Raw genomic sequence first — 25207 nt, forward strand, 5'->3', positions numbered from 1 at the left:
ATGTAGTATGTATGATAGCTGCCATTGACCCACAAACTCAAAATAAGCAACAAAAACACCTGCCATCTCCTTATACAGCTGGTCACTGCGGATTGTGGAAGAAATAGAGCAAGAATAAAATAAATAAATAAATCAATAAATAGTGTGTGAATTTAATGGAATTTTTAAAAGGCCAAAAAAGTATGTGAAGGTGGCCAGATGGGCTATGAGCCGTCCTGTGTGAACATGCCCCTGATAGCCCAGCCCAGACAGACCAGCTGTGTAGTCATACACTCCCCTGCAGCCTGGCACACGGCCACAGATAGCAGGCGGCACCTCAGAGCTGTGCCAGGCTCACTACTGACTACTAGTCCCAGCATGCATGTCGCCAGTGAGCCCCAGGACTGTGTGCGCCGGGCTGTGAGGAGATTGCAGGCGGGCGGGCCCGGCACACAGCCTGTACGTACTCACCGCTAACGTGCCGCAGCCGGGACAGGCCCCCGGGGGCCACGGGCTCCCCAGCTACTGACACCAGACATGGAGGACCCCGAGGTGGGCACAGACAAGAGGTATGCCGCCCTCTTCAACCAGCTGGACACCAACAAGGATGGCCATGTAGATATCAACGAGCTGAGGGAAGGACTGGCAGCGATGGGCATGAGAGCCTGCCACAATGCCGAGCAAGTGAGTGACACTACTACTAGTATATACAGGGTATATAGACTGTACTGCATATAGTATACAGGGGGTATATAGCCTGTCCTCATAGTATATAGAGGGTATATACACTGTCCTACTAGTATACAGAGGGTATATACACTGCCCTCCTAGTATACAGAGGGTATATAGACTATGCTCCTACTAGTATACACAGGGTATATAGACTGTCCTACTAGTATACAGAGGGTATATACACTGTCCTTCTAGTATACAGAGGGTATATATACACTGTCCTCCTAATAGTGTACAGAGGGTATATAGCCTGTCCTACTAGTATACAGAGGGTATATAGACTGTCCTACTAGTATACAGAGGGTATATACACTGTCCTAGTATACAGAGGGTATATACACTGTACTCCAAATAGTATACAGAGGGTATATACACTGTCCTCCTAGTATACAGAGAGTATATACACTGTCTTCCTAGTATACAGAGAGTATATACACTGTCCTCCTAGTATACAGATAGTATATACACTGTCCTCCTAGTATACAGAGAGTATATACTCCTGTCTTCCTACTAGTACATATCTTCTATAGAGCATACAGTCTGTACTTAGTTCTCATATACTGAGTATACACTATATACCATATATGGCACTCAGTTTTCCTATATAATATGTACACTAATATACTTAGATAATATACATAGTACACATATATATACTAATTACTTTATATTGCTTTCCGTATACACTGCAGCACTTTACAGACATTGTCACTTACTGTCCCATATAGAGACGGCAAAGTGCTAACCACTGAGCTCATATATACAGTACATACAGCCCTCATGTATACACTGACTATGCAATACATAGTGTCCTGATATATACAAAGTATACAGTTTATACATAGTCTTCATATATACAGTGATAATAGTAGATCTGATATCCAGTGATGCTCCTCATATATACTATACAGTCATACAGAGTATATTTGTCTGCCCATTTTTCCCTCCGGTCGTCTGAGGCCTGCTCTGTGTATATGATGTCTGAATACACCGTATAGTAGGGCTGGGCCATGAATATTAGCTCTGCGGGGTCTGACACCCGGGACTCCCTGCAGATCATTGGTACAGAGACCGCGCAGCTCATGGGGTTGTTTATATAGCACAAGCCGCGCTGTTCATTCACAGTACACTCTGTAGCAGCGGCTCTAAGTACTGCAGTGCTGCCCTATAGAAGGCTGCAATACAGAGCTGCAATACCTGCACCCGCCGCTACAGTCTGTGGCGCTAGTGAGCAGCACAATGAGTGGTAAGGAAACAGTACAGAGAGCCCTGGTGTCATTTGGGTCACAATTTCCCATCCCTACTGGTCAGTGTACAGCACCAGGTACAATATATACAGTGCAGAGGGGGACAGTCACACGCCGGTATACAGCAGTGAGTATCGGTGATAGCCCAGAGTGTTGTGTATAACATACAGAGCAGAGGAGGTGTATTCAGTACTGATATATGTAATATATAGAGCAGAGGAGTCAAATCTGGCATTGTATATATAATACATGGGGGATATATAATATTCAGAGCGGAGGAGTCATATCCAGTACTGTATACATAACAAATAGGGCCCCTGTAATATACAGAGCGGAGGAGTCATATTCAGTGATGCTATATATAATGTGTAGAACACATGTAGTATACAGAGTAGAGGAGACATATCCAGTACTGTATATAAAATACATAGGACACGCCTAATATACAGAGTGGAGGAGTCATATCCAGTACTGTATATATAATACATAGGACGCATGCAATATGCAGACCAGAGGAGGTGTATTCAGTACTGATATATGCAATATACAGATCGGAGCAGTCATATCCAGTACTATACATGTAATACATAGGACATATATCCTATTAATATTATAAATGTGAAAGTTTGTGGGTTTGTGAGTCTGGATGTTTGTTCCTCAATCACGCAAAACCCGCTCGACCGATTTGGCTGAAATTTTCCACAAACATAGTTAATACACCCGATTGCGCAATAGGTTACTTTTCGTCACAATAGCGCACATACGTTTGTGCCAGGACCCCCACAAACCCCAAACTCACACCACCATCTCTGCAATCTCACACACTTTGGACCATAGCAAGCCACAAAATTCATATTGCCCTCTACAGCCTCGCCCCTAACCCCACACAATCTCATATACATATACTTTACCACTTTGCCCCTCACCTTAACGATACTCCAGGAGGCGCTCTATAACGCTCCGGAGCAGCCATGTTTGCCGACCCCCACTGCTCTGACAATCCACGACACCGCCCACCCATATCAATACCCCTAGGCGGTCTAATAAATGCAAAAAAAAAAGTTTAAAAAAAATATAAAAACAAATAAAAAGGATTAAAGATTCAAATCACCCCCCTTTCCCTAGAACACATATAAAAGTAGTTAAAAACTGTGAAACACATACATGTTAGATATCCCCACGTCCGAAATCGCCCGCTCTACAAAGCTATACAAATATTTTTCCTGTTCGGTAAACGCCATAGCGGGAAAAATGGTCAAAAGTGCCAAACCATCGTTTTTTCACTGTTTTGATTCTGATAAAAATTTGAATAAAAAGTGATCAAAGCAATAACATTTCCCGAAAATGGTAGAACTACAAAGTACACCTGGTCCCTCAAAAAAAGACGCCCTACACATCTCCGTACACACACGTATAAAAAAGTTACGGCTGTCGGAATATGGCAACTTTTCAAAAAAAAAAAATTTTAACATAGTTTTGGATTTTTTTAAGGGGTCAAAATGTAAATAAAACCATATAAATTTGGTATCCCCGGAATTGTAACGAAACACAGAATACAGGGGACAGGTCATTTTGGTTGCACAGTGAACGCTGTAAAAACAAAGCCCATAAGAAAGTCGCAGAAATGCATTTTTTTCTTCAAATCCACCCCATTCAGAATTTTTTCCCTGCTTCCCAGTACATTATATAGAATAAATAATGGTGGCATCAGGAAGAAAAAATTGTCCCGCAAAAATTAAGACCTCATATGGCTCTGGGAGCGGAGAAATAAAAAAGTTATGGGGTTTAGAAGGAGGGGAGTCAAAAACGAAAAACCAAAATCAAAAATTGCCATTGGCAGGAAAGGGTTAACTTCAAATACTTCTGTCCCAAAGACACTATGTAAAGTTTCTCACAACACCGTATATATAGCAGCTCTAATACAAAGTGACTGCAACACAAAAGTCTCACGTATTCTCTGAATTACAGCAACAACAAGATACAAACTTACATTCCATATCCCATACCTTATACACAGTACGAAAACCTTACCCACGCCTGTATATACCCACTTCTACAATCACCGCAGACGAAGTCGCGGGTACCAGCTAGTGTAATATATAGAGCAGAGGAGTCAAATCCGGCACTGTATATATCATACGTATTACACATGCAATATACAGAGCAGAGGAGTCCTATTCAATAATGCTATAGGACACATGTAATACACACAGGGGAGGAGTCATATCCAGTACACTTTATATACATAGCAGAGGAGTCCTATTCAGTATTGTATATATAATACATAGGAGACATGTAATATATAGACTGGAGGAGTCATATCCAGTACTATATATATAATACATAGGACATGCCTAATATACAGAGTGGAGGAGTCATATCCAGTACTGTATACACATGTGGACAAAATTGTTGGTCCCCCCTCGTTTAATGAAAGAAAACCCCACAATGGTCACAGAAATAACTGGAATAGTGGAAAGTAATAAGAAATACAAATTCTGTGAAAATGAACAAATGACAGTCAGACTTTGCTTTTTGCTTTAACAGAATTTTCTATAATAATAATCCTCCTGACACGGCCTGGACAGAAATGACGGTTCCTATAACTTAATATTTTGTTGTTTTGTATTTTGAGGCGATCGCTGCGATCAGACGATTCCTGTAAGGGCCCCTTCACACGGCGTAGGCGCTCGGCTCATTCACTTCAATGGGAGCGCTCGTAAAGCCGGCTTTACACGCGCTCCCATTGAAGTGAATGGGAAGTGTGTAGAAGCGTTCGCGTGTACGGCTCCGAATGAGCCGAGCGCTTACGCCGTATGAAGGGGCCCTAACTGTCCATGAGACTTCTGCCCCTCTCAGCAGGGATTTTGGCCTCCACATGAGCAAACTGCTGCAGTTGTCTCGGGTGTGAAGGGGCCTTTTCCAGACGCCATGTTTCAGCTCCTTCTAAAGATGCTCAATAGGATTTAGGTCGGGGCTCATAGAAGCCACTTCATTGTTTTCCTCTTAGCCATTCTTGGGTGTTCTTAGCAGTGTGTTTTGGGTCATTATCCTGTTGCAAGACCCATGACCTGCGACTGAGACCAAGCTTTCTGACACTGGGCAGCACATTGCTCTTTAGAATCCCTTCATAGTCGATTTCATTGTACCCTGCACAGATACAAGACACCGTGTGCCAGATGCAGCAAAGCAGCCCCAGAACATAACAGAGCTTCCTCCATGTGTCTCAGTAGGGACAGGGTTCATTTCAAGATAGGCTTCACTTTTCCGTGTAAACATAGAGCTGATGTACCTTGTCAAAAACGTTTGATACTTGTCTCATCTGTCCATAGGACATTCTCCCAGAAGCTTTGCGGCTTGTCAGCATGTAGTTTGGTTATTATTACTTTTGTCAGATTCCAGTTATTTCTGTGACCATTGTGGGTTTAGTCCACATGTGTATATAATACATAGGAGACATGTAATATACAGAGCATAGGAGTCATATAAAGTACTGCTATATATAATATATAGGACATACGTACTATACAGAGCAGAGGAATCATATCTAATACTGTATATATAAAGCATAGGAGACATGTACTATACAGAGTGGAGGAGTCCCATCCATCACTGCTATATATTGTATTATTATTTATTTATAGAGCACCATTAATTCCATGGTGCTGCACATTATTAGATTAATTTCATGGTGCTGTACATTATTATTTTAATTCCATGGTGCTGCACATTATTAGATTAATTTCATGGTGCTGTACATTATTAGATTAATTTCATGGTGCTGTACATTATTATTTTAATTCCATGGTGCTGCACATTATTAGATTAATTTCATGGTGCTGTACATTATTATATTAATTCCATGGTGCTGTACATTATTATATTAATTCCATGGTGCTGTACATTATTATATTAATCCCATGGTGCTGTACATTATTATATTAATTCCATGGTGCTGTACATTATTATATTAATTCCATAGTGCTGTACATTATTATATTACTTCCATGGTGCTGTACATTATTATATTACTTCCATGGTGCTGTACATTATTATATTACTTCCATGGTGCTGTACATTATTATATTGGTGCTGTACATTATTATATTAATTGCATGGTGCTGTACATTATTATATTACTTCCATGGTGCTGTACATTATTATACTAATCCCATGGTGCTGTACATTATTATATTACTTCCATGGTGCTGTACATTATTATATTGGTGCTGTACATTATTATATTGGTGCTGTACATTATTATATTAATTCCATGGTGCTGTACATTATTATATTACTTCCATGGTGCTGTACATTATTATACTAATCCCATGGTGCTGTACATTATTATACTAATCCCATGGTGCTGTACATTATTATACTAATCCCATGGTGCTGTACATTATTATATTGGTGCTGTACATTATTATATTAATTCCATGGTGCTGTACATTATTATATTACTTCCATGGTGCTGTACATTATTATACTAATCCCATGGTGCTGTACATTATTATACTAATCCCATGGTGCTGTACATTATTATACTAATCCCATGGTGCTGTACATTATTATATTGGTGCTGTACATTATTATATTAATTCCATGGTGCTGTACATTATTATATTACTTCCATGGTGCTGTACATTATTATATTAATTCCATGGTGCTGTACATTATTATATTAATTCCATGGTGCTGTACATTATTATATTACTTCCATGGTGCTGTACATTATTATACTAATCCCATGGTGCTGTACATTATTATATTACTTCCATGGTGCTGTACATTATTATATTACTTCCATGGTGCTGTACATTATTACATTAATTCCATGGTGCTGCACATTATTATATTACTTCCATGGTGCTGTACATTATTATATTAATTCCATGGTGCTGTACATTATTATATTAATTCCATGGTGCTGTACATTATTATATTACTTCCATGGTGCTGTACATTATTATACTAATCCCATGGTGCTGTACATTATTATATTACTTCCATGGTGCTGTACATTATTATATTAATTCCATGGTGCTGTACATTATTATATTAATTCCATGGTGCTGTACATTATTATATTACTTCCATGGTGCTGTACATTATTATACTAATCCCATGGTGCTGTACATTATTATATTACTTCCAAGGTGCTTTACATTTGGGGGTTACATACAGTACACAAAATATACAAAACAAATATAATACTAACAATGGCCGACTGGCGCAGTGGGATAGAGGGCCCTGCCCACAAGAGCTTACAATCTATGAGACTGATATATAGGTATAATAGATAGGCTTACATAATGCTGCGCCCTGTAACATGCATGTATTCATAAATGTGTGTGTATATGACGACTACTAAGACGTGTTCCTTTCCTCTTCTTCCTCCCGGATTGCAGGAGATCCTCCGAGTCGGGGACACTGATCAGGACGGCCAGCTGGATTTTGAAGAGTTCACCCGATACCTGGCAGAAAGAGAGAAGAGACTCCTCATCATGTTCAACAGCTTGGACCGCAACAACGATGGTGTATATATAACACATCCGTAAATATAGACAGCCCTGCCACCAGGACACGCACGTACAGATGATGATAGTGTAGGCGGGCCCGGCCGCAGACCTCTGACCCCCAGTAATAGTGCAGATGACATAGGAAGTATCTGATACCCCCTGCCAGATACTACTACATAGTGGTCTCACTGTATGTAATATAGGATTAGCCGTAGTGATCATATAACACTCCAGGCATTGCCTAACCCTCTCATGTAACGTCTAGCCCTAGAAGAACAAATCTGATCTCTGAAGATACAGGCCCAAAGCCTGAGGCTGCACTACTGATGGCAAGTTCCTGTTATGACGTCTATCAGGTGTTGTCATGTGACTTGAGATTGCTGTATCCCTGCAGAATCTCCATGACAATACTCTGTAGTACAGCCTCAGGCTTTGGGCCTATTGATGCATAGAGTGCCAGCAGATCTCTCCAATGCCCCCGGGATTATTACAGCACCCGTATACTTGGCGTACACATTCATTGGCTTCCGTCTGCTGCAGGTTACAATCTAATCTTTGGCGTCTGGAATTCAAGGTTACAAATTTCTATTTCCCAAGGTCATGAGAATCTGGAGCGGGCTCAGTGCCAGCCGCTGACTATGTGATAAGGGCAGTACCTGCCAGGTAGCTGGCACAGCCTCCTCCTGTAATACTATACATCCAGGTATCCACCATGACTGCTCATACATATCACACAGAGCCCCATAACATGCAGTGATCCGTGTAGGTTCTTGTCTGCTCACCCCAGGCCATGCTCTCTTGCCACGTGCGCTAATGCTGGAACATTTGCCTAGATATATGTCCCCACCCTGCCCCGACCTCCTGTAGATCTCTGTAACCATCTATTTATCTGTCTGTGGGAAAGCTGAGTGGCAGCGAATATGATTTTTTTTTCCCTTGGTCTCTTCCAGGTCGCATTGATGCATCTGAGATTCAGGAATGTTTTGATGGTCTTGGAGTTCACATCACATTGACCCAGGCCAACAAGATCCTGCAGAGGTGAGAGGGGATGGGGCTAGGATGTCCCACGTGCTCACTGACCCTATATACATCCATATACAGCCGTCTCCTTCTGTTGTACAGATACAGTTTCCTACATGGCCATGCTGAAAGTTTCCACCTGTACTGTACTTGTGTTGTCTCTGCTCCCCCTTCCCCAGACTCTTAACTTTATGACTGAGGTCACGGAGGGTAGTGGGGGTCACACTCTACTGTCTGAAAGCTAGTAAATGGATAGAGCAGGACTCCCTGACAGCACAGAGTATTTCAGGAGATGAAAGTTCTGGTTGTCAGAATGGCTGCCCTGTGAATTACCGTCAGGCCCTTAGTGGACACAGTATACTGGAGGCAGCCAGTGGTGGCCAAGTCTGTCCCAATGGAAACATTGGCTGTATACGGACCGCACTGAACAATCCATCCATGTACTAGACGCCTCTGCTGTGCTACTACTTATAATGAAAAATATAATGGTGATATATACCGCACTCAGAGGTCAGAAAGCGCTATCTACATTTCTTCTGCACCTTCAGAGAATGAGCCTGATTCACAAGGATGGACGCACCTTCTCATAAACCAGGCACAACCTCCGCTGTACCCAGCGCCTGGCGTAGATTTTCTGGGTAAATGATAAATCCAGCAAGAGCATTAGCCCAGCCCCCAGCATCCTCTCGCTATGCTGCTTTTGCAAAGTGGCGAGTACAGCATAAAAACACCGAGGGGGCCACACGGTGGCTCAGTGGTTAGCACTGCAGCCCTGCAGCACTGGAGTCCTGGTGCTCAAATCCCGCCAAGGGCAAAAAACCATCTGCAAGGAGTTTGTATGTTCTCCCCATGTTTGCATGGATTTCCATCCCATATTCCAAAAAAGACATACTGATAGGGAAAAATGTACATTGTGAGCTCTATGTGGGGCTCACAATCTACAAAAAAAAAAAAAAAAAACACCGGTTGACAATTTTTTTGTTGCAACTGGTGTATAAAAAGTTGCAGCCCAAGGTGGCCTAGAATTGGAATAAATCTGTCCCTGTGAATCTGTTTAACATATAAACATACGCTGCAGACATAGTGTGAAAAGATCTTTACACGTTGCATGAGAACCTGTGGATGTGACCGGTTTGTGGTTCGGTAGGCAAAAAATGTAAATGACTAATGTTGCCACCTAGTGGAGCACTATGACATTGCATTGAACTATCCATAGAAGTTTCCTAAAAGGCTTTACTTTTACTTTTTTTGTTTGATCTGCATACAGCATGGATCGGGATGGCACCTTAACCATTGACTGGCTGGAGTGGAGGGATCATTTCCTACTGAATCCCCTGCACAACATGGAGGACGTGGTCACTTATTGGAAGCATTCTTCTGTGAGTATATTTAATGGAGCCCATGAGCAAACATCTATTGGTGGATCATTCTATGGAAGTTTTATTGGTAGATGCTAGAATGGGGTGGTTAAGGTCAGGGCCCCACAAGGTATAAATGGATGCCACAGAAACGCTGCGGCAAAAAACGCAGCGTTTTACAGTGCCTGCAATTATAGAGAATCCCAGCTGCACATTGCAGAAAAATATGCGCAGCAGAAATGCTGTGATTTACAAAACCGTTGCCTTTTTGCAAATTGCAGCATTTCAGTTATACCCTTGGAAACGCCAGCAGTTTTCCTATAGGTATATTTGAAGTAGAAAATTTGCAGAGAAAAACTGAGCAGAGTTTTTGTGAAAGGCGTTGCGGGGAAAAATGTGATGCGTTTCCACCACAGTTTTTCCTGCAGCACGCTATAGGGGGCCTTAGGCTTAATGTAGGCTCATCCTGGCCTGTTATGGATCCAGTAGGTGGTGTTGCCTTGGCCTGCTGACCTGCTATGACTGTAAGTATTGACCCCACACCCTATGTCCATTTGATTCTAAGGACACATTGATCCAGGGTTTTTATACTGACTGCCAGATTGGAGTCCGGACGGAATTTTTTCCCCTGAAATTAGGAAAAAATTGGTTTTTAGCCTTCCCCTGCATCAACACTGTAGGGATTGTAGGGTTATAGGTTGGACTTGATGGACTAATGTCTTCATCCAACCTCATCTACTATGTAACTATGAAACCAGGCAGGTTAGGGTTACCTTTAGGAGAGCCATATTTAGTTACTGCTTGGGCTAAGCTGCAAAAAACAAATGTTGAGCATGCCAGGAGCCTAGGCAGCGCCACCTACTGGATCTGCGACAAACAAGGATTCTAGTCCACTCCATTCTAGTCTCAACCCATTTTTATTCCGCTTATGACTTGTGTAGGGGGCTCCTAGTTAGTACCAGCAGCACTGAGTATTTCAGGAGAACAGGCAGTCACTGTACAAGCTGACACTTCAATATAGAGACTTAATGACTGGAAATAATTGCAGGTCCTTGATATTGGGGAGTCCCTCGCAGTCCCTGATGAGTTTTCAAAGAAGGAGATCCGATCTGGAACGTGGTGGAAGCAACTTCTGGCCGGTGGGGTGGCAGGAGCGGTGTCTAGGACAGGGACGGCTCCTCTAGACAGGCTGAAAGTACTAATGCAGGTAATGTACAGAACATATATGTGCCTGCAGTCTGACTGAACGACTCCTCCGTGCTCATCTTCATCCGCATCTATTTAGGTCCATGGCACAAGATCCGATGGTTTCTCCATGTTGAGAGGTTTAAAGGGAATGATTGAGGAGGGAGGAATCCGATCACTGTGGCGTGGGAATGGGATCAATGTGTTAAAGATTGCACCAGAGTCTGCTATCAAGTTCATGGCATACGAGCAGGTGAGCCCACCAACCTGAAGGACCAATACCCAAGTCATCTGTCTTTCCACCATGCTTTGCACTGCAGCTTTTTTTGCTAAGATTGGCTGATGTGTATACTTGATCCATGAACACCAAACATGTTAGCTAGTGGACAATGGGAGAAATTTAAGAACTGATGATGCCACAAAACCTTACGGTTGGTAACCGCTTAGTGTGGATGGGACCTATTCACTGTTACATAAATATTGCACATGTGAACACGCACTTGTTGTCCTCACTCACCTAAGTCACTGGTCTCATTTTACAGATCAAGAAGCTAATCCGTGGCCAGCAGGAAACCCTGCGGGTCAGAGAGCGATTCATAGCAGGGTCCCTGGCCGGTGCCATTGCTCAGACAGTGATCTATCCTATGGAGGTGAGAGGAGTCCAGAGAGGATATGCGGACCATGCAATATGATGTGGTGAAATTCCTGTAATCCCGTATTTAGCACTGCAGAAATTCTCATAATCCAGATTCTTTTAGACTGATGTGATTGGATCTTTGACCTTTATGTCTTCTCAGGTCCTTAAGACAAGGCTGGCTCTCCGGAGGACCGGTCAGTACTCAGGAATGTCGGACTGTGCCCGACATATCTTACGCACAGAAGGGGTCAGAGCGTACTTCAAGGGCTACCTCCCGAACCTGCTGGGTATTGTGCCATATGCAGGCATTGACCTGGCAGTATATGAGGTGAGCTTGTGCCAAGCAGGCAGAGATCCCTGCATAGTGAACAGTCTGTATAACCTTGTCTTATCTTATTGTGCCCGTCTAGACTCTGAAGAACACGTGGTTACAGAGGTACCAGACGGGCTCCAGCCCAGACCCAGGAGTGCTTGTGTTATTGGCGTGTGGCACCATTTCTAGCACATGTGGGCAGATTGCCAGCTATCCTCTCGCCTTGGTTAGGACACGCATGCAGGCGCAAGGTGAGAGTGTGTTTGCAGTGTTAAAATCCAGGTTAGGCCGGGGCCCCACGGGACGTAAACGCTGCGATTTGCCCGCAGCGGAGACGCTGCGGTAAAAATTGCAGCGTTGTACAGTGCAGGCAAAGTGGATGGGAGTCATGTGAATCCTATCCCCACCTTGCAGAAAAGATTGCAGCGCGAACACACTGCTATTTGCAAAGCCGTCGCAGCATGTCAATTATATCTAAGGAACGTCGGCGGCTTTCCCATAGATATAATGGGAAGAGAAAGTCCGAAGAGGAAAACTCTGTGAACTTTCTCTTAAAAGCGCTGCGGAAAGAACTGCAATGTGTTCACGCAGCGATTCTTCCCGCAGCGTTTTATCACTGCGTTTACGGCCCGTGGGGCCTTAGTCTTAAAGGGATTATCTAGGATTTCCTCACTTCTGCTGGGTTCTGTTGTGAATAAACCAGAGGGTTTCTAGGTTGTGACTAACTTCAGGGTCATGTGATCAGAACCAGTACCTGACCCGCGAGTCGCTGCCTCCTCGCCTAGGCTTACAATGATGTATTTAGCCGGCTCCCATGGTTCAGATAACTAGCAATTTGGGTGCTGGTTCTGATGACCTGACCCAGAGGCAGAAAACCAGCCTGGAAACCCCTAGTTCATCCATAATAGAATTTGGGGTAGAAGTAAAATCTAGAAACCCTTCCTAGAGAACAGCTTGTTCTTGTTAGGGTGTGCTAACGTCTCAGAGGCCTCCTTGAGTCATGAGAGAAGCCATTTAAATGGGCGCTGTTTTATTCCCCCTCTCTATCCCATGTAGCCAGTGGCAGCCATATTGATTTATACAGCAGCATTGTGAATGCAGCTGTGTGTGTACAGGTCCTAATACATGACAATGTCTCCTTCCTGCAGCTACCATCCAGGGGTCTCCGCAGCTCTCCATGGTGGCTCTGTTCCGTTACATTGTGGCTCGTGAAGGGGTTCTCGGCCTATACCGAGGAATCGCCCCCAACTTCATGAAAGTAATACCTGCCGTCAGCATCAGCTACGTCGTCTATGAAAACATGAAGCGAGTGCTGGGTGTGACCAGCCGGTGAGACTACGGAGACTTGGATACCGGCGGCTGAGAGACTCCAAAATATCCGTACAGCCTACCCCCAGAAGCTAAAGAAAAATACTTCACTCCTGGGTTTGATATTAGCAAAAAAAGTAAGGGCACCCCCTTTTTTTTAAGGGCGTCTTTTGTAATCCTGCTGCATTTCACTGCAAAAAATGGGGGTGTTTAGCGTGTCCTGAGGTGCTTCATACTGCCACATGTCACTAATACCCTGGATGGGGACAGCAGAGCCAATATGAGGAGATCATTTTATACTGAATGTATATTTGCATGTCATAGATTTTGTGTTGAGGTCGCTAGAGGCGGACGGCTGAATGTACTGTGCAGCACACATTGAATGTACAGTGTCACTCTGCCAGCAGAGGGCGCCTCTTGTCTAGAGCCGGGGCTGTTGGAACTACAACACTCAGGCTGTCCGGGCATGCTGGGGGTTGTAGTCTCACATCCGTTTATAGAAGGTGCTGTAGGGGATTATTATATGTTAGCTCCGCCTCTAGCGCCATTATTTCTTCTTTTAATGAATGTTACTGACATGTCAGTGGAATGTGAATGTATTTATTGCAGCGTGCGTCTGAAAGAGAACATAGCGTCAGGTTATAGAACAAAGGATTATTTATTTCTAGCTGGGTCTTAAGAGAACAAATCCTGTCCACATATCTACAAGTAATACATATGACAAGGCGAAGCTCCGCCCACTCCACACGTGTAACCGTATAGTTATATGATACATTACGTGGTTAGAGACCATTGGGCTGACTCTTATTTAACTGTGCAGAGCATTGCACTATAAGGATGTGTCTGGATGTGCAGAGCATTACATCTCCTCGTGTACATTCTCTGTGCCTTCAGGCTGTATTCCTGCAGAGCATTGCACTGTGACATCTGCAGGACATATCATTGTCACATATCACGGTGACATCTGTGTGCATCTCTACAGTCTGGTGTTGATGAAATTGCACATCAGCACTGCAGAGCATTGCACATCAGCCTGTGTATATGGATAAAGAGCGCAATGATGTTAAAATCTGCAGAACATTGCATAGTCCTCTGCATTACCAGAAGTGTTATTCTAGGTCTGCAGACCATTGCACCACGGCTAGAGTATGTTGGATGGAATATACACTGATCTGCAGTATATTGCTCTTTTATGTGATATATACATTAGAGCGTTACAACTAGTGTTGAGCAAATAGTATAGCGGCATAGGAATGCGTGTAATTGGCTGAACACCAAGGGGTTAAACGCAGCGAATCTTCGAAGCGTTTAACCCCTTGGCGTTCGGCCAATTACACTCATTCCTATGCCGGCGAGGTGTTCGACGAATACTACTCGCTCAACACTAGTTACAACATGACCTGTGTGTACTGCAGCCTGTATTTTTAGGGTGTAGGTTTGCAGAACATTTCGGCATCACCTGTGTAATATGTCTGCATAGCGTCACAACAGGCGTAGTGTTAGCTAAAATGGACACATATACTGTGTTTCTGCAGAGCATTACACCACAGCTTTTTGTAATATTTGGTGAATATTTATACCACTAATCCCTGCAGAGAAATGCTCCGCGGCCTGTATATTTTGGTTAAATATGTAATCTATATATCTGCAGAGCATTTCATCCTGTCCCTTGTATTTTTGTAGGTTATTTAAAGGGAAATATTCTGCTAATAATCTATGTATTGTACTGGGAGATTTGCAGTGAATACTGCAGAGCGTTGTGCCACTACTGGTGGAGTGCTGCAGAACATTGCACTGCTGTCTGTTTTCTGTGTGTATCTGCAGAGCATTACACTTCAGCATTATAGGGCTCAGCCTGCACTGAGATCACCCCACTGATGATACCCCGGGACGGGGGGATGTGTATACCCCGCACTACTGACAGTCATTTCTACACTGAATAAAAACCATTTCTGATTCTTCATCCTTGTGTTCCGTGTCTGACTTCTAGCCATGTCTCAGCTTCATCTTCTTCCTCCAGGACGGCTGCAGAAATAATTCCAAATCCTTCCCTGTCTATTGAATACACTTGAATGGGACTGAGCAACAAACTGGTTGTTAGATTTAAATAAACAAAACCAAGTTGAGAATCTTTAGGGGTCACACAGCAGAAAATGAAGAGAAATTCCTCTGTTTTCCGCCACCGTATATTCGGCTGTGGTCTTACAGAATGCCAGCGCAGGGCAGAGGCCTCCCACTGCTGGTTAGGCCCAAATAAATGGGCTCAATCAACAGGGAACACATCGCGGTTTTTGCTACACTTTTCACATAAAAGAGACCGTCAGGTTAGAAAGCAATAAAAAGGGGCAATGGCGCAATTTGGTTTTTTTAGCAATTGTGCCTTTTTGAACAAAAATGGAGCACAATGCAAATGGCCAAAATAGGTCCATCTACACTAACATGTGCCCAACACTGAACACGGATAGACGCCTACATCGAAAAACAAACACCATAGTGAAACTAGTCTAAAAAAAGATCAAAACAAATAAAAGTGAACTACTGCTGGAATGTCTCCAGTTATAAAGGGTACGTAGCCCAAAATGATTATATGTGAACAAACCAGGCAAACAAGTGGCTAAAAAATGCGCTTGAACAATGGGATAGATGAGCGTCTAGGCCTTAAAACCTGGGAAAATCTATATTCAAAGATATTATCGCTCTATAGATCTCCCAATACCCCAACAACATAGGGTTAATGCTCACTGTCACACTTTAATGAAATGCGGTCTCATGTGGATCTAGATACAGGGAGCAAATAAAAATTCCTATAAAAAAGCGCTCACAATGTCAGGCCAACAAAACAATGTGATATCAGTATGAGAGGACATATATATATATATATGTATATACAACATGACATAGTTATTGTGTATCATTAAAGTGTCACCAGTGACCTCCTGGACAGCCTGCGCTAGTACCTGGTAGTGTCAGATGTGTTTATCATAATGGCGTAGGATTGGATTTAGGTCTGGGGGCTTTCATCTCCTCTCAGGCCACATGAGGCCAGGCATTGTCCTACACCAGGAGGACCCCAGGGACCACTGCACCAGGCCTTGACAGCTAACAGGGTAGCACATGTGCAGGTTTGTGCAACCCCCTACCCCTGGAATATATAACCCCCATCACTGACCCACTGCCAGGTTAAATATAAAACAAAGACACCGAGCGCACTAAGTGTAGTATTTGAGAGTACACAAGTGATTAAAAACTGGGTAAGTATTAACGTGGACCAGATGGCCTCTCACCTTATGAGGTTGTGAACAGTCACAACACTTGAAATCGTATTAGGGTGAGAGTGGCAGCAGTCCAATCCGTCACCGGAGAACCGGAGGAAATACTGAAGAGGAAAAGGGGACCAAAGGTCCATTGAGGGGGAAACCGCGCACACTGGTATGTTTAGGAAGATGGTAAACCAGGGTCCAATCACATAGGGTTTATTGGGTAGTTAAAAATACAGCATGTAGCACGACACGTTTCGGGCCTTACACTGGCCATTTCTCAAGTGCAAAAAACGAGAGCTGTAGGATGATACAATAAAACATACTAAATAAAAATATAATATAAGGGGACCATCAAGGTATAATCAAACGAACAAAAGGGCGTCTGACCCATTAGAATGCATCAACATATATTGAAAGATACATATGTATACATTTAAAAGAAAACCTAAATTGGTTTTGACATTCTGTAAAAAATTAATTAGATGACAAGTGTCAAGCTCAAGTATCAATCTAATTAATTTTTTACAGAATGTCAAAACCAATTTATGTTTTCTTTTAAATGTATACATATGTATCTTTCAATATATGTTGATGCATTCTAATGGGTCAGACGCCCTCTTGTTTGTTTGATTATACCTTGATGGTCCCCTTATATTATTTTTTGTTTTTATTTAGTATGTTTTATTGTATCTTCCGACAGCTCTCGTTTTTTGCACTTGAGAAAGGGCCAGTGTAAGGCTTGAAACGCGTCGTGCTACATGCTGTATTTTTAACTACCCAATAAACCCTATGTGATTGGACCCTGGTTTACCATCTTCCTAAACATACCAGTGTGCGCGGTTCCCCCTCAACGGACCTTTGGTCCCCTTTTCCTCTCCACTGCCAGGTTAATTATAATGGATATTTCTCAAGACCCTTTAACGTGCTCAATGTGAACTTGTTCTTAGCTGTGAAGAGTATGGTGGGAAGGGGAGGGGGGCAATGTCATAGCTGCCAGTTCTCTGCTTACTATCTATCCAGCAACACAATGTTAGAGCCCGTGCTCACGAAGTAAACGCGTGCTCATTTTTGCAGAATACACGTGTAAAAATCAGACTCCCATTGACTTCAATGACATTTTTTACACGTGTATTATGCAAAAATGAGCGCGCATTTACTCCGTGTGCATGGGCCCTTAGTCTGTGCGCACAGGTTTCACTATGGGATAATGGACCCTTATGGGGGCAGATTTATGAAGATTGGTGTATTTATTGCCAGTCCTGTGCACCAGTGTAGGGTCTGCACACTGAGATCTACACTGGTCTGTAATTGATGATAGATCTAGAATCAGAAAAATAAGTCACAAATTTTTGTGCAAAAAATTCTTTGTATGCCACATACATGGCATAATAAATGTACCCCATCCAGTCTGTTTCTGACAGTCCATTTCCAACCATACATAGTAGTAGGCGCTGCAGGTAATTTTGCAAGGCTCAGGCCTTGCTCCTCTTGTTCCTCCTTGGACAAAGGTGCAATGTCCTTCTACAGCCCTGTCTGACTCTCATTGTGTAATAGCCTGTGCCCTGGTATATGCTCAAGATTGTGCTGGTAGACACGGCAGACCTTCTCGTAAGCGCGTTTATGGAGGAGAAGACCTACCTGTGTAACTGCAATGGGCTGTAGGTACCACCTCATATGACTAGTAGTGACAAGGACACTAGCAAAGCACAAAACTACTGATTTTTTTGGGGTTGTCTTGCTTTTGCATCTCCAGTTCACCTGTTCGGACCTTCATTTGCACCAAAGCAGGTGAACTTCTTTCATAACGGCTAAGGCTCTGTTCACATCTCCACTCGGGTATTCGGTTCCCCACTCCAGACTTTCTGCATTTTTCAGTTGTAATCCCAGTGTACCCCATAGTTTATAATGGGGATTGATTTCTGTTTTTCGGATCTCCAAGCAGACCTGAGGTACGTAAACCCAAGCCCAAGTGTGAGCCTAGAGTAAGTCTTGGCTTACACAGTCAGGTTCTTTGATGTAAACCAGGAGAGATTCATAAAGAAGGACATAATGAGCGGAACAATAGGGGACGCAGTCACTACTGGGCCCTGGACTCTAAGGGAACCCCAAAGACCCCTCTTACAGGTATAATACAGCATTATTTGTAGTGGCAGAAGGCAGGTGGGGACCCCATTACACAATCTACACTTTGGCTCAGGAGCTTGCACTTACACCTCCGGCTGCTGCTTCTCCTCTTTTATTCAATTCACTCCTGGTTTTGGCTGCAAAAACAAAGAACCTGAATGTGAGACTTCCTGAGCAATAAATGCACAGTGTAAACCCAGCCTAAGAACAGCGTGCTTTTTTTTAATTGCAGTAATATGCGGTACATTTACTATGTACAATTCTACCATGCCTGTAATCCAGAGGTTTAGAATTTCATGGCTTTTGAGCCAGGTTTACATGCTGGTTTTTACCACAAAAACCTGTTGCCACGTACGGACCGTCCTAGCACGTCGGGGGTTAATTCACTCACTCACTCTTGCATTCACCCGTCACTCAGGCTGCAAACTCAGCGTAAACCGCGCCCCAAATATACGCTGCCATCTTTACTGACTTAGTAGACTCAGCAGAAACTTCCCTCTCATCTCTCCAACAGACACAAAAGCACAAAGTACCATTACATTTAACAAATTAATACCCAAAGGGTTCAATGCTATAATGTATCTATCTATACTAGCCTCTGCCCGCGACTTCGTCTGCGTGTTGTTGGCATAATAATCATAATATAATAATATATAATAGAAGATAATAACATATAATATATATTATAATAATAATAAAAATATTTTTTTTAAAAAATATCCACACACTGAATTTCCCCATGATGGGACTATTAAAGGATTATCTTATCTATATATAGAAAAAGTCTTAAAATAAAAGAAGCAGTAAGCCTAATAACCTAGAGATATTTAGGTTCCCCTGGAGCTTTGAGGTCTCTCTGGACACACCCAGCTTTCTTGCTGGCTCCAAGATGTGACACAGTTTCAAGGTAATCCCAGTTTCATGTAAGGTAAAGCTCCTGGCTTGTGCTGACCTATGCCTCCTTCCAGGTGACCTCCTCCTTCCCCTTTACACATCTTGAGAATCTGGAAAATGGCTGGCTTCATCCACACTTTGGAAAGAGAGACATTCTATAGATGGACATGAGGTCACTGTCCAGTCACAACTTCTTAAGGCTAGGACCACATTTGTGTTGGAGACTAGACTTTTTGTGTCCACTGGTTTCAGTATAGCACTGCCATTCCCCATTATAATCTATGGGGTCCTCAGGTCACCACTTTTGGCTCCCCATGTGGAATGTGAAGTCTGACTTCTCAAGAAGTGGTAAAACCATAAGACCTTGCTGGCACTGTGGTTCCGCTGTGGGCTCTCTCCTCCACATTTGGTGGGAGATCCAGGCCTTCTGGTCTTCCATGTTCTCTCTTTACACTAAGATCAGGGACAAGTCCTGGTCCCTTCCCCTCAACTGGCTCTCCTTTCTCTCACCCTGGGCAAGCTATCCCAGGTAAAGGGCAACCTCCTGCATCACTTTCTCACGACCGCCGGGATGGTTATCCCACACCACTGGCGTAGCTCTATAACCCCCTCTTTGATGGAGTGGCTCCAGGAGTTCCTCCGTATTAGGAGGATGGAAGCCTTGGTCACGAAGGGTTCTCCTACCTCCTCTAAGTTTGAGTCCCTCTGGCGGCCGTGGGTAGTGTTTTGGGAGTCATCCGAGTTCTCTAATCTATTCTCATGTCTCTCGCTGGTCCCCCTTCCCCCCTTGTTTCCCCTCTCGATGTCTGTGTGCCCCCGGTGTCTTTTTGTCTCCCCCCTCCCTCTTTCTGTTAACCCCTGTTTTTCTCCTTCTTTGCTTGTTTTTGGACTTGCATGTGCACTAGCCCAGGCGCTTGTTCTGATGTTCACACCATTGCCTGTATTCTGTACTGTGTGTTTACTCTGTTTTTTTTTTTTTTTTTATTATAAAAAGTGATAACACCTAAAGCAATAAAACCTTCCTTGGCAGTAAATCTGGTTTTTAGGACAGGAAGAAACATTTTCACCCCTGACATTACTTGTATACATACATGCCAATGTGATATACTGAGGACACATACATAAACACTATATTCACTTTGGATACATACATGAACAGTATAACTCAGCAATGAGACACAAACTTTTCTGACGAAACGTACATCCGGTAATTCAATTCAGCTGAAATGAATCTTTGTTTCACTTACACCAAAGTGACAGCACTATCAGCCAGGGAGTGAATTGTATGTAGTAAGTATAACTGTCCACTGGGTGGGGCAGTGGAGACACGCTTGGATCCAGTCACTATACAGTAATTATACAGTGTAATCAGTATTTCATTAGTATCAAGGAGTAGCGCTATGGTGCGTATTCACACAGTGCGTTCCTATCCAGGGGTGTCAGGGCTATAACGTCTCTGACCATCCCATAGAAATGAATTGAGGAGAAGGGCTTCAGTGACCACAGGATAGGGAGGGGGGCAAAGCAGATCCAGTTACATGATCAGTCCGGGTCCTAGTGGTTGCACAGATGTGACATTTTCCACTTTACTCATTGATAGGTGACACATGCTTCTGGATGGATTTGCCCTTTAACCTCATTGCCTCACAGATTCCATCTTATTTTATTGCAGTTAACTTCTCCACCTGGCCCGGACCACCATGACGATTTCTCCCGGCCATAACTTGTCATTTTTAATTCTTTGCTTATACAGCCATTCCCCCATCTATTCCCCAACCTCTACACAAACTTCCCACCCTGACACCTTTTACCCTCCTGCTGCTTTATGTACAGTCCTATGAAAAAGTTTGGGCACCCCTATTAATCTTAATCATTTTTAGTTCTAAATATTTTGGTGTTTGCAACAGCCATTTCAGTTTGATATATCTAATAACTGATGGACACAGTAATATTTCAGGATTGAAATGAGGTTTATTGTACTAACAGAAAATGCGCAATATGCATTAAACCAAAATTTGACCGGTGCAAAAATATGGGCACCTCAACAGAAAAGTGACATTAATATTTAGTAGATCCTCCTTTTGCAAAGATAACAGCCTCTAGTCGCTTCCTGTAGCTTTTAATCAGTTCCTGGATCCTGGATGAAGGTATTTTGGACCATTTCTTTCTACAAAACAATTCAAGTTCAGTTAAGTTTGATGGTCGCCGAACATGGACAGCCCGCTCTCAAATGATCTGAAAACAAAGATTGTTCAACATAGTTGTTCAGGGGAAGGATACAAAACGTTGTCTCAGAGATTTAACCTGTCAGTTTCCACTGTGAGGAACATAGTAAGGAAATGGAAGACCACAGGGACAGTTCTTGTTAAGCCCAGAAGTGGCAGGCCAAGAAAAATATCAGAAAGGCAGAGAAGAAGAATGGTGAGAACAGTCAAGGACAATCCACAGACACCTCCAAAGAGCTGCAGCATCATCTTGCTGCAGATGGTGTCACTGTGCATCGGTCAACTATACAGCGCACTTTGCACAAGGAGAAGCTGTATGGGAGAGTGATGAGAAAGAAGCCGTTTCTGCACGTACGCCACAAATAGAGTTGCCTGAGGTATGAAAAAGCACATTTGGACAAGCCAGCTTCATTTTGGAAACAAAAATTGAGTTGTTTGGTTATAAAAAAAAAGGCGTTATGCATGGCGTCCAAAAAGAAACAGCATTCCAAGAAAAACACATGCTACCCACTGTAAAATTTGGTGGAGGTTCCATCATGCTTTGGGGCTGTGTGGCCAATGCCGGCACCGGGAATCTTGTTAAAGTTGAGAGTCGCATGGATTCCACTCAGTATCAGCAGATTCTTGAGAATAATGTTCAAGAATCAGTGACGAAGTTGAAGTTACGCCGGGGATGGATATTTCAGCAAGACAATGATCCAAAACACCGCTCCAAATCCTCAGGCATTCATGCAGAGGAACAATTACAATGTTCTGGAATGGCCATCCCAGTCCCCAGACCTGAATATCATTGAACATCTGTGGGATGATTTGAAGCGGGCTGTCCATGCTCGGCGACCATCTAACTTAACTGAACTTGAATTGTTTGTCCAAAATACCTTCATCCAGGATCCAGGAACTGATTAAAAGCTACAGGAAGCGACTAGAGGCTGTTATCTTTGCAAAAGGAGGATCTACTAAATATTAATGTCACTTTTCTGTTGAGGTGCCCATACTTTTGCACCGGTCAAATTTTGGTTTAATGCATATTGCACATTTTCTGTTAGTACAATAAACCTCATTTCAATCCTGAAATATTACTGTGTCCATCAGTTATTAGATATATCAAACTGAAATGGCTGTTGCAAATACCAAAATATTTAGAACTAAAAATGATTAAGATTAATAGGGGTGCCCAAACTTTTTCATAGGACTGTATTTATTCTGCTTACTTATATAGCGCCATCATATTCCGCAGCGCTTTACAGACATTGGCAGTCATTGTCCCATATAGGGCTCACAATCTACAGTCCCTATCAGTATGTCTTTGGCGTGTGGGAGGAAACCAGAGTACCCGGAGGAAACCCACGCAAACACGGGGAGAACATACAAACTGCTTTACCCAATGCTGTGCCCATACTATTGTACCTGCTGTTTAATAAAGTGATCCCAAATACCAGACTTCAGACATGGAAGAGGTCAATCGTATTAAAGAAAAAGATTCACACCAGGCCTGCAACATATCCAGTGTAAAGCAGTAAGGTCTCCGCAGAAGTAGCCCACCGCCATTGTGGATGATGGGTGATCTTTGGGCAGTGCTAAAGTAACATCATTAGATCTGCTGTCCACCAGCTTCACATCACAGCCCGCCCCAGCAGGGTCTCACCATTGCATTGCCATTATATTAACCACAGACTTGTCTAGATCTGACTCCATTAGTATCTTTACTCAAGGCACGGGCAGTGTGATGAGATCCTGTGACACCACTGGCGGGGTGTATCTGCCCTCGTATACTCAGCTTGGATTCCCAGCAGCCTCAGGTATCACTATATTCTCCTCAGCTCCCCTCCCCACCATAGCATCTGAAATGTCCACCCAAGCCAGGAGCTTGATAATGACAGGACAGGACTAAGTGCTGTATATTTTCTCCACATCTTGCTTCTTTAGGGACTGTGACTAAAGCTTAGCTACAGAGCCTACAGGCAGCCCGCACCTACAGGAAGTCTGTATTACAGGCAGTCCGTGACTACAGGCCGTCTGTGCCTACAGGTAGTCTGTACTACAGGCAGTCTGTACCTACAGGTAGTCTGTATTACAGGCAGTCCGTGACTACAGGCCGTCTGTGCCTACAGGTAGTCTGTACTACAGGCAGTCTGCTCCTACTACAGGCAGTCTGCGCCTACAGGAAGTCTCTATTACAGGCAGTCTGCTCCTACTACAGGCCGTCTGTGCCTACAGGTAGTCTGCGCCTACAGGTAGTATGCACCTACAGGCAGTCTGTACCTACAGGAAGTCTGTATTACAGGCAGTCCGCGACTACAGGCCGTCTGTGTCTACAGGTAGTCTGTACTACAGGCAGTCTGCGCCTACAGGTAGTCTGCGCCTACAGGTAGTCTGTACCTACAGGTAGTATGCACCTACATGCATTCTGTACCTACAGGCAGTCTGTGCCTACAGGTAGTCTGTACCTACAGGTAGTATGCACCTACATGCATTCTGTACCTACAGGCAGTCTGCGCCTACAGGTAGTCTGTATTACAGGCAGTCTGCGCCTACAGGTAGTCTGTATTACAGGCAGTCTGCGCCTACAGGCAGTCTGTACCTACAGGTAGTCTGTACCTACAGGAAGTCTGTACTACATGCAGTCTGTACCTACAGGCAGTCCGCGACTACAGGCCGTCTGCACCTACAGGCAGTCTCTACTACAGGCAGTCTGCACCTATAGGTAGTCTGTATTACAGGCAGTCTGCGCCTACAGGTAGTCTGCACCTACAGGTAGTATGCACCTACATGCATTCTGTACCTACAGGCAGTCTGCACCTATAGGTAGTCTGTATTACAGGCAGTCTGCGCCTACAGGTAGTCTGTACTACAGGCAGTCTGCGCCTACAGGCCGTCTGTATTACGGGCAGTCTGCACCTACAGGTACTCCGCCTCATGGCCGGTTCAGGCTGCAGCAGATCAGAAAGTATGAAATAGTAGGAGCTATTATGGTGTATTGGATGAGGCACTATATGGCAGCATACACAGCACCACAATATGGAGCCCACAAGCCCTTATAAGTGTTCCTGTGGAGGCGGCATTACATAACTACCATCACCAATGGCAGTATAACCGCAGTTGTGTGCTCCAGACTCCTGGGCGCTCTGCGTGCTGCCATATTGTGCATTACACAGTACAGCGCCGCCATAAGGCTAGTACTATGCTGCTGTACCGCAGAGGTGTCACCTGAAGCCATGTACTATAGTGCTGTATTATAAATGATAGAAGGACCATCAGGGCCCCCTCACTGGTTGTGGGCCAGGAGTCACCGCCACAGTCCTCATCATGTCTAATGTGGATAAGCGGATAGCCGGCAGGGTTGTATTTCTTGCCATAGTCATGGTTGCCGGCTGCTATGTGACCACATTCACTATTAGGAGTG

The 25207-nt window shown here is 43.6% G+C and overlaps 1 protein-coding gene across 1 annotated transcript; it reads left to right on the plus strand.

The window, feature by feature from the left end:
• The first annotated feature begins 383 nt into the window (after window positions 1-383).
• On the plus strand, window positions 384-15264 carry LOC142202402 (mitochondrial adenyl nucleotide antiporter SLC25A23-like). The gene is made up of 10 exons (XM_075272497.1): window positions 384-663; window positions 7370-7496; window positions 8431-8518; window positions 9768-9879; window positions 10907-11065; window positions 11144-11296; window positions 11586-11693; window positions 11841-12008; window positions 12091-12244; window positions 13142-15264. The coding sequence occupies exons 1-10, from the start codon at window positions 517-519 to the stop codon at window positions 13324-13326; spliced, it is 1401 nt and encodes a 466-aa protein (XP_075128598.1). The 5' UTR covers window positions 384-516; the 3' UTR covers window positions 13327-15264.
• The last annotated feature ends 9943 nt before the right edge of the window (window positions 15265-25207 follow it).

Source organism: Leptodactylus fuscus, chromosome 5 (assembly GCF_031893055.1).
Source record: "Leptodactylus fuscus isolate aLepFus1 chromosome 5, aLepFus1.hap2, whole genome shotgun sequence".
NCBI classification, from domain to species: Eukaryota; Metazoa; Chordata; class Amphibia; order Anura; family Leptodactylidae; genus Leptodactylus; species Leptodactylus fuscus.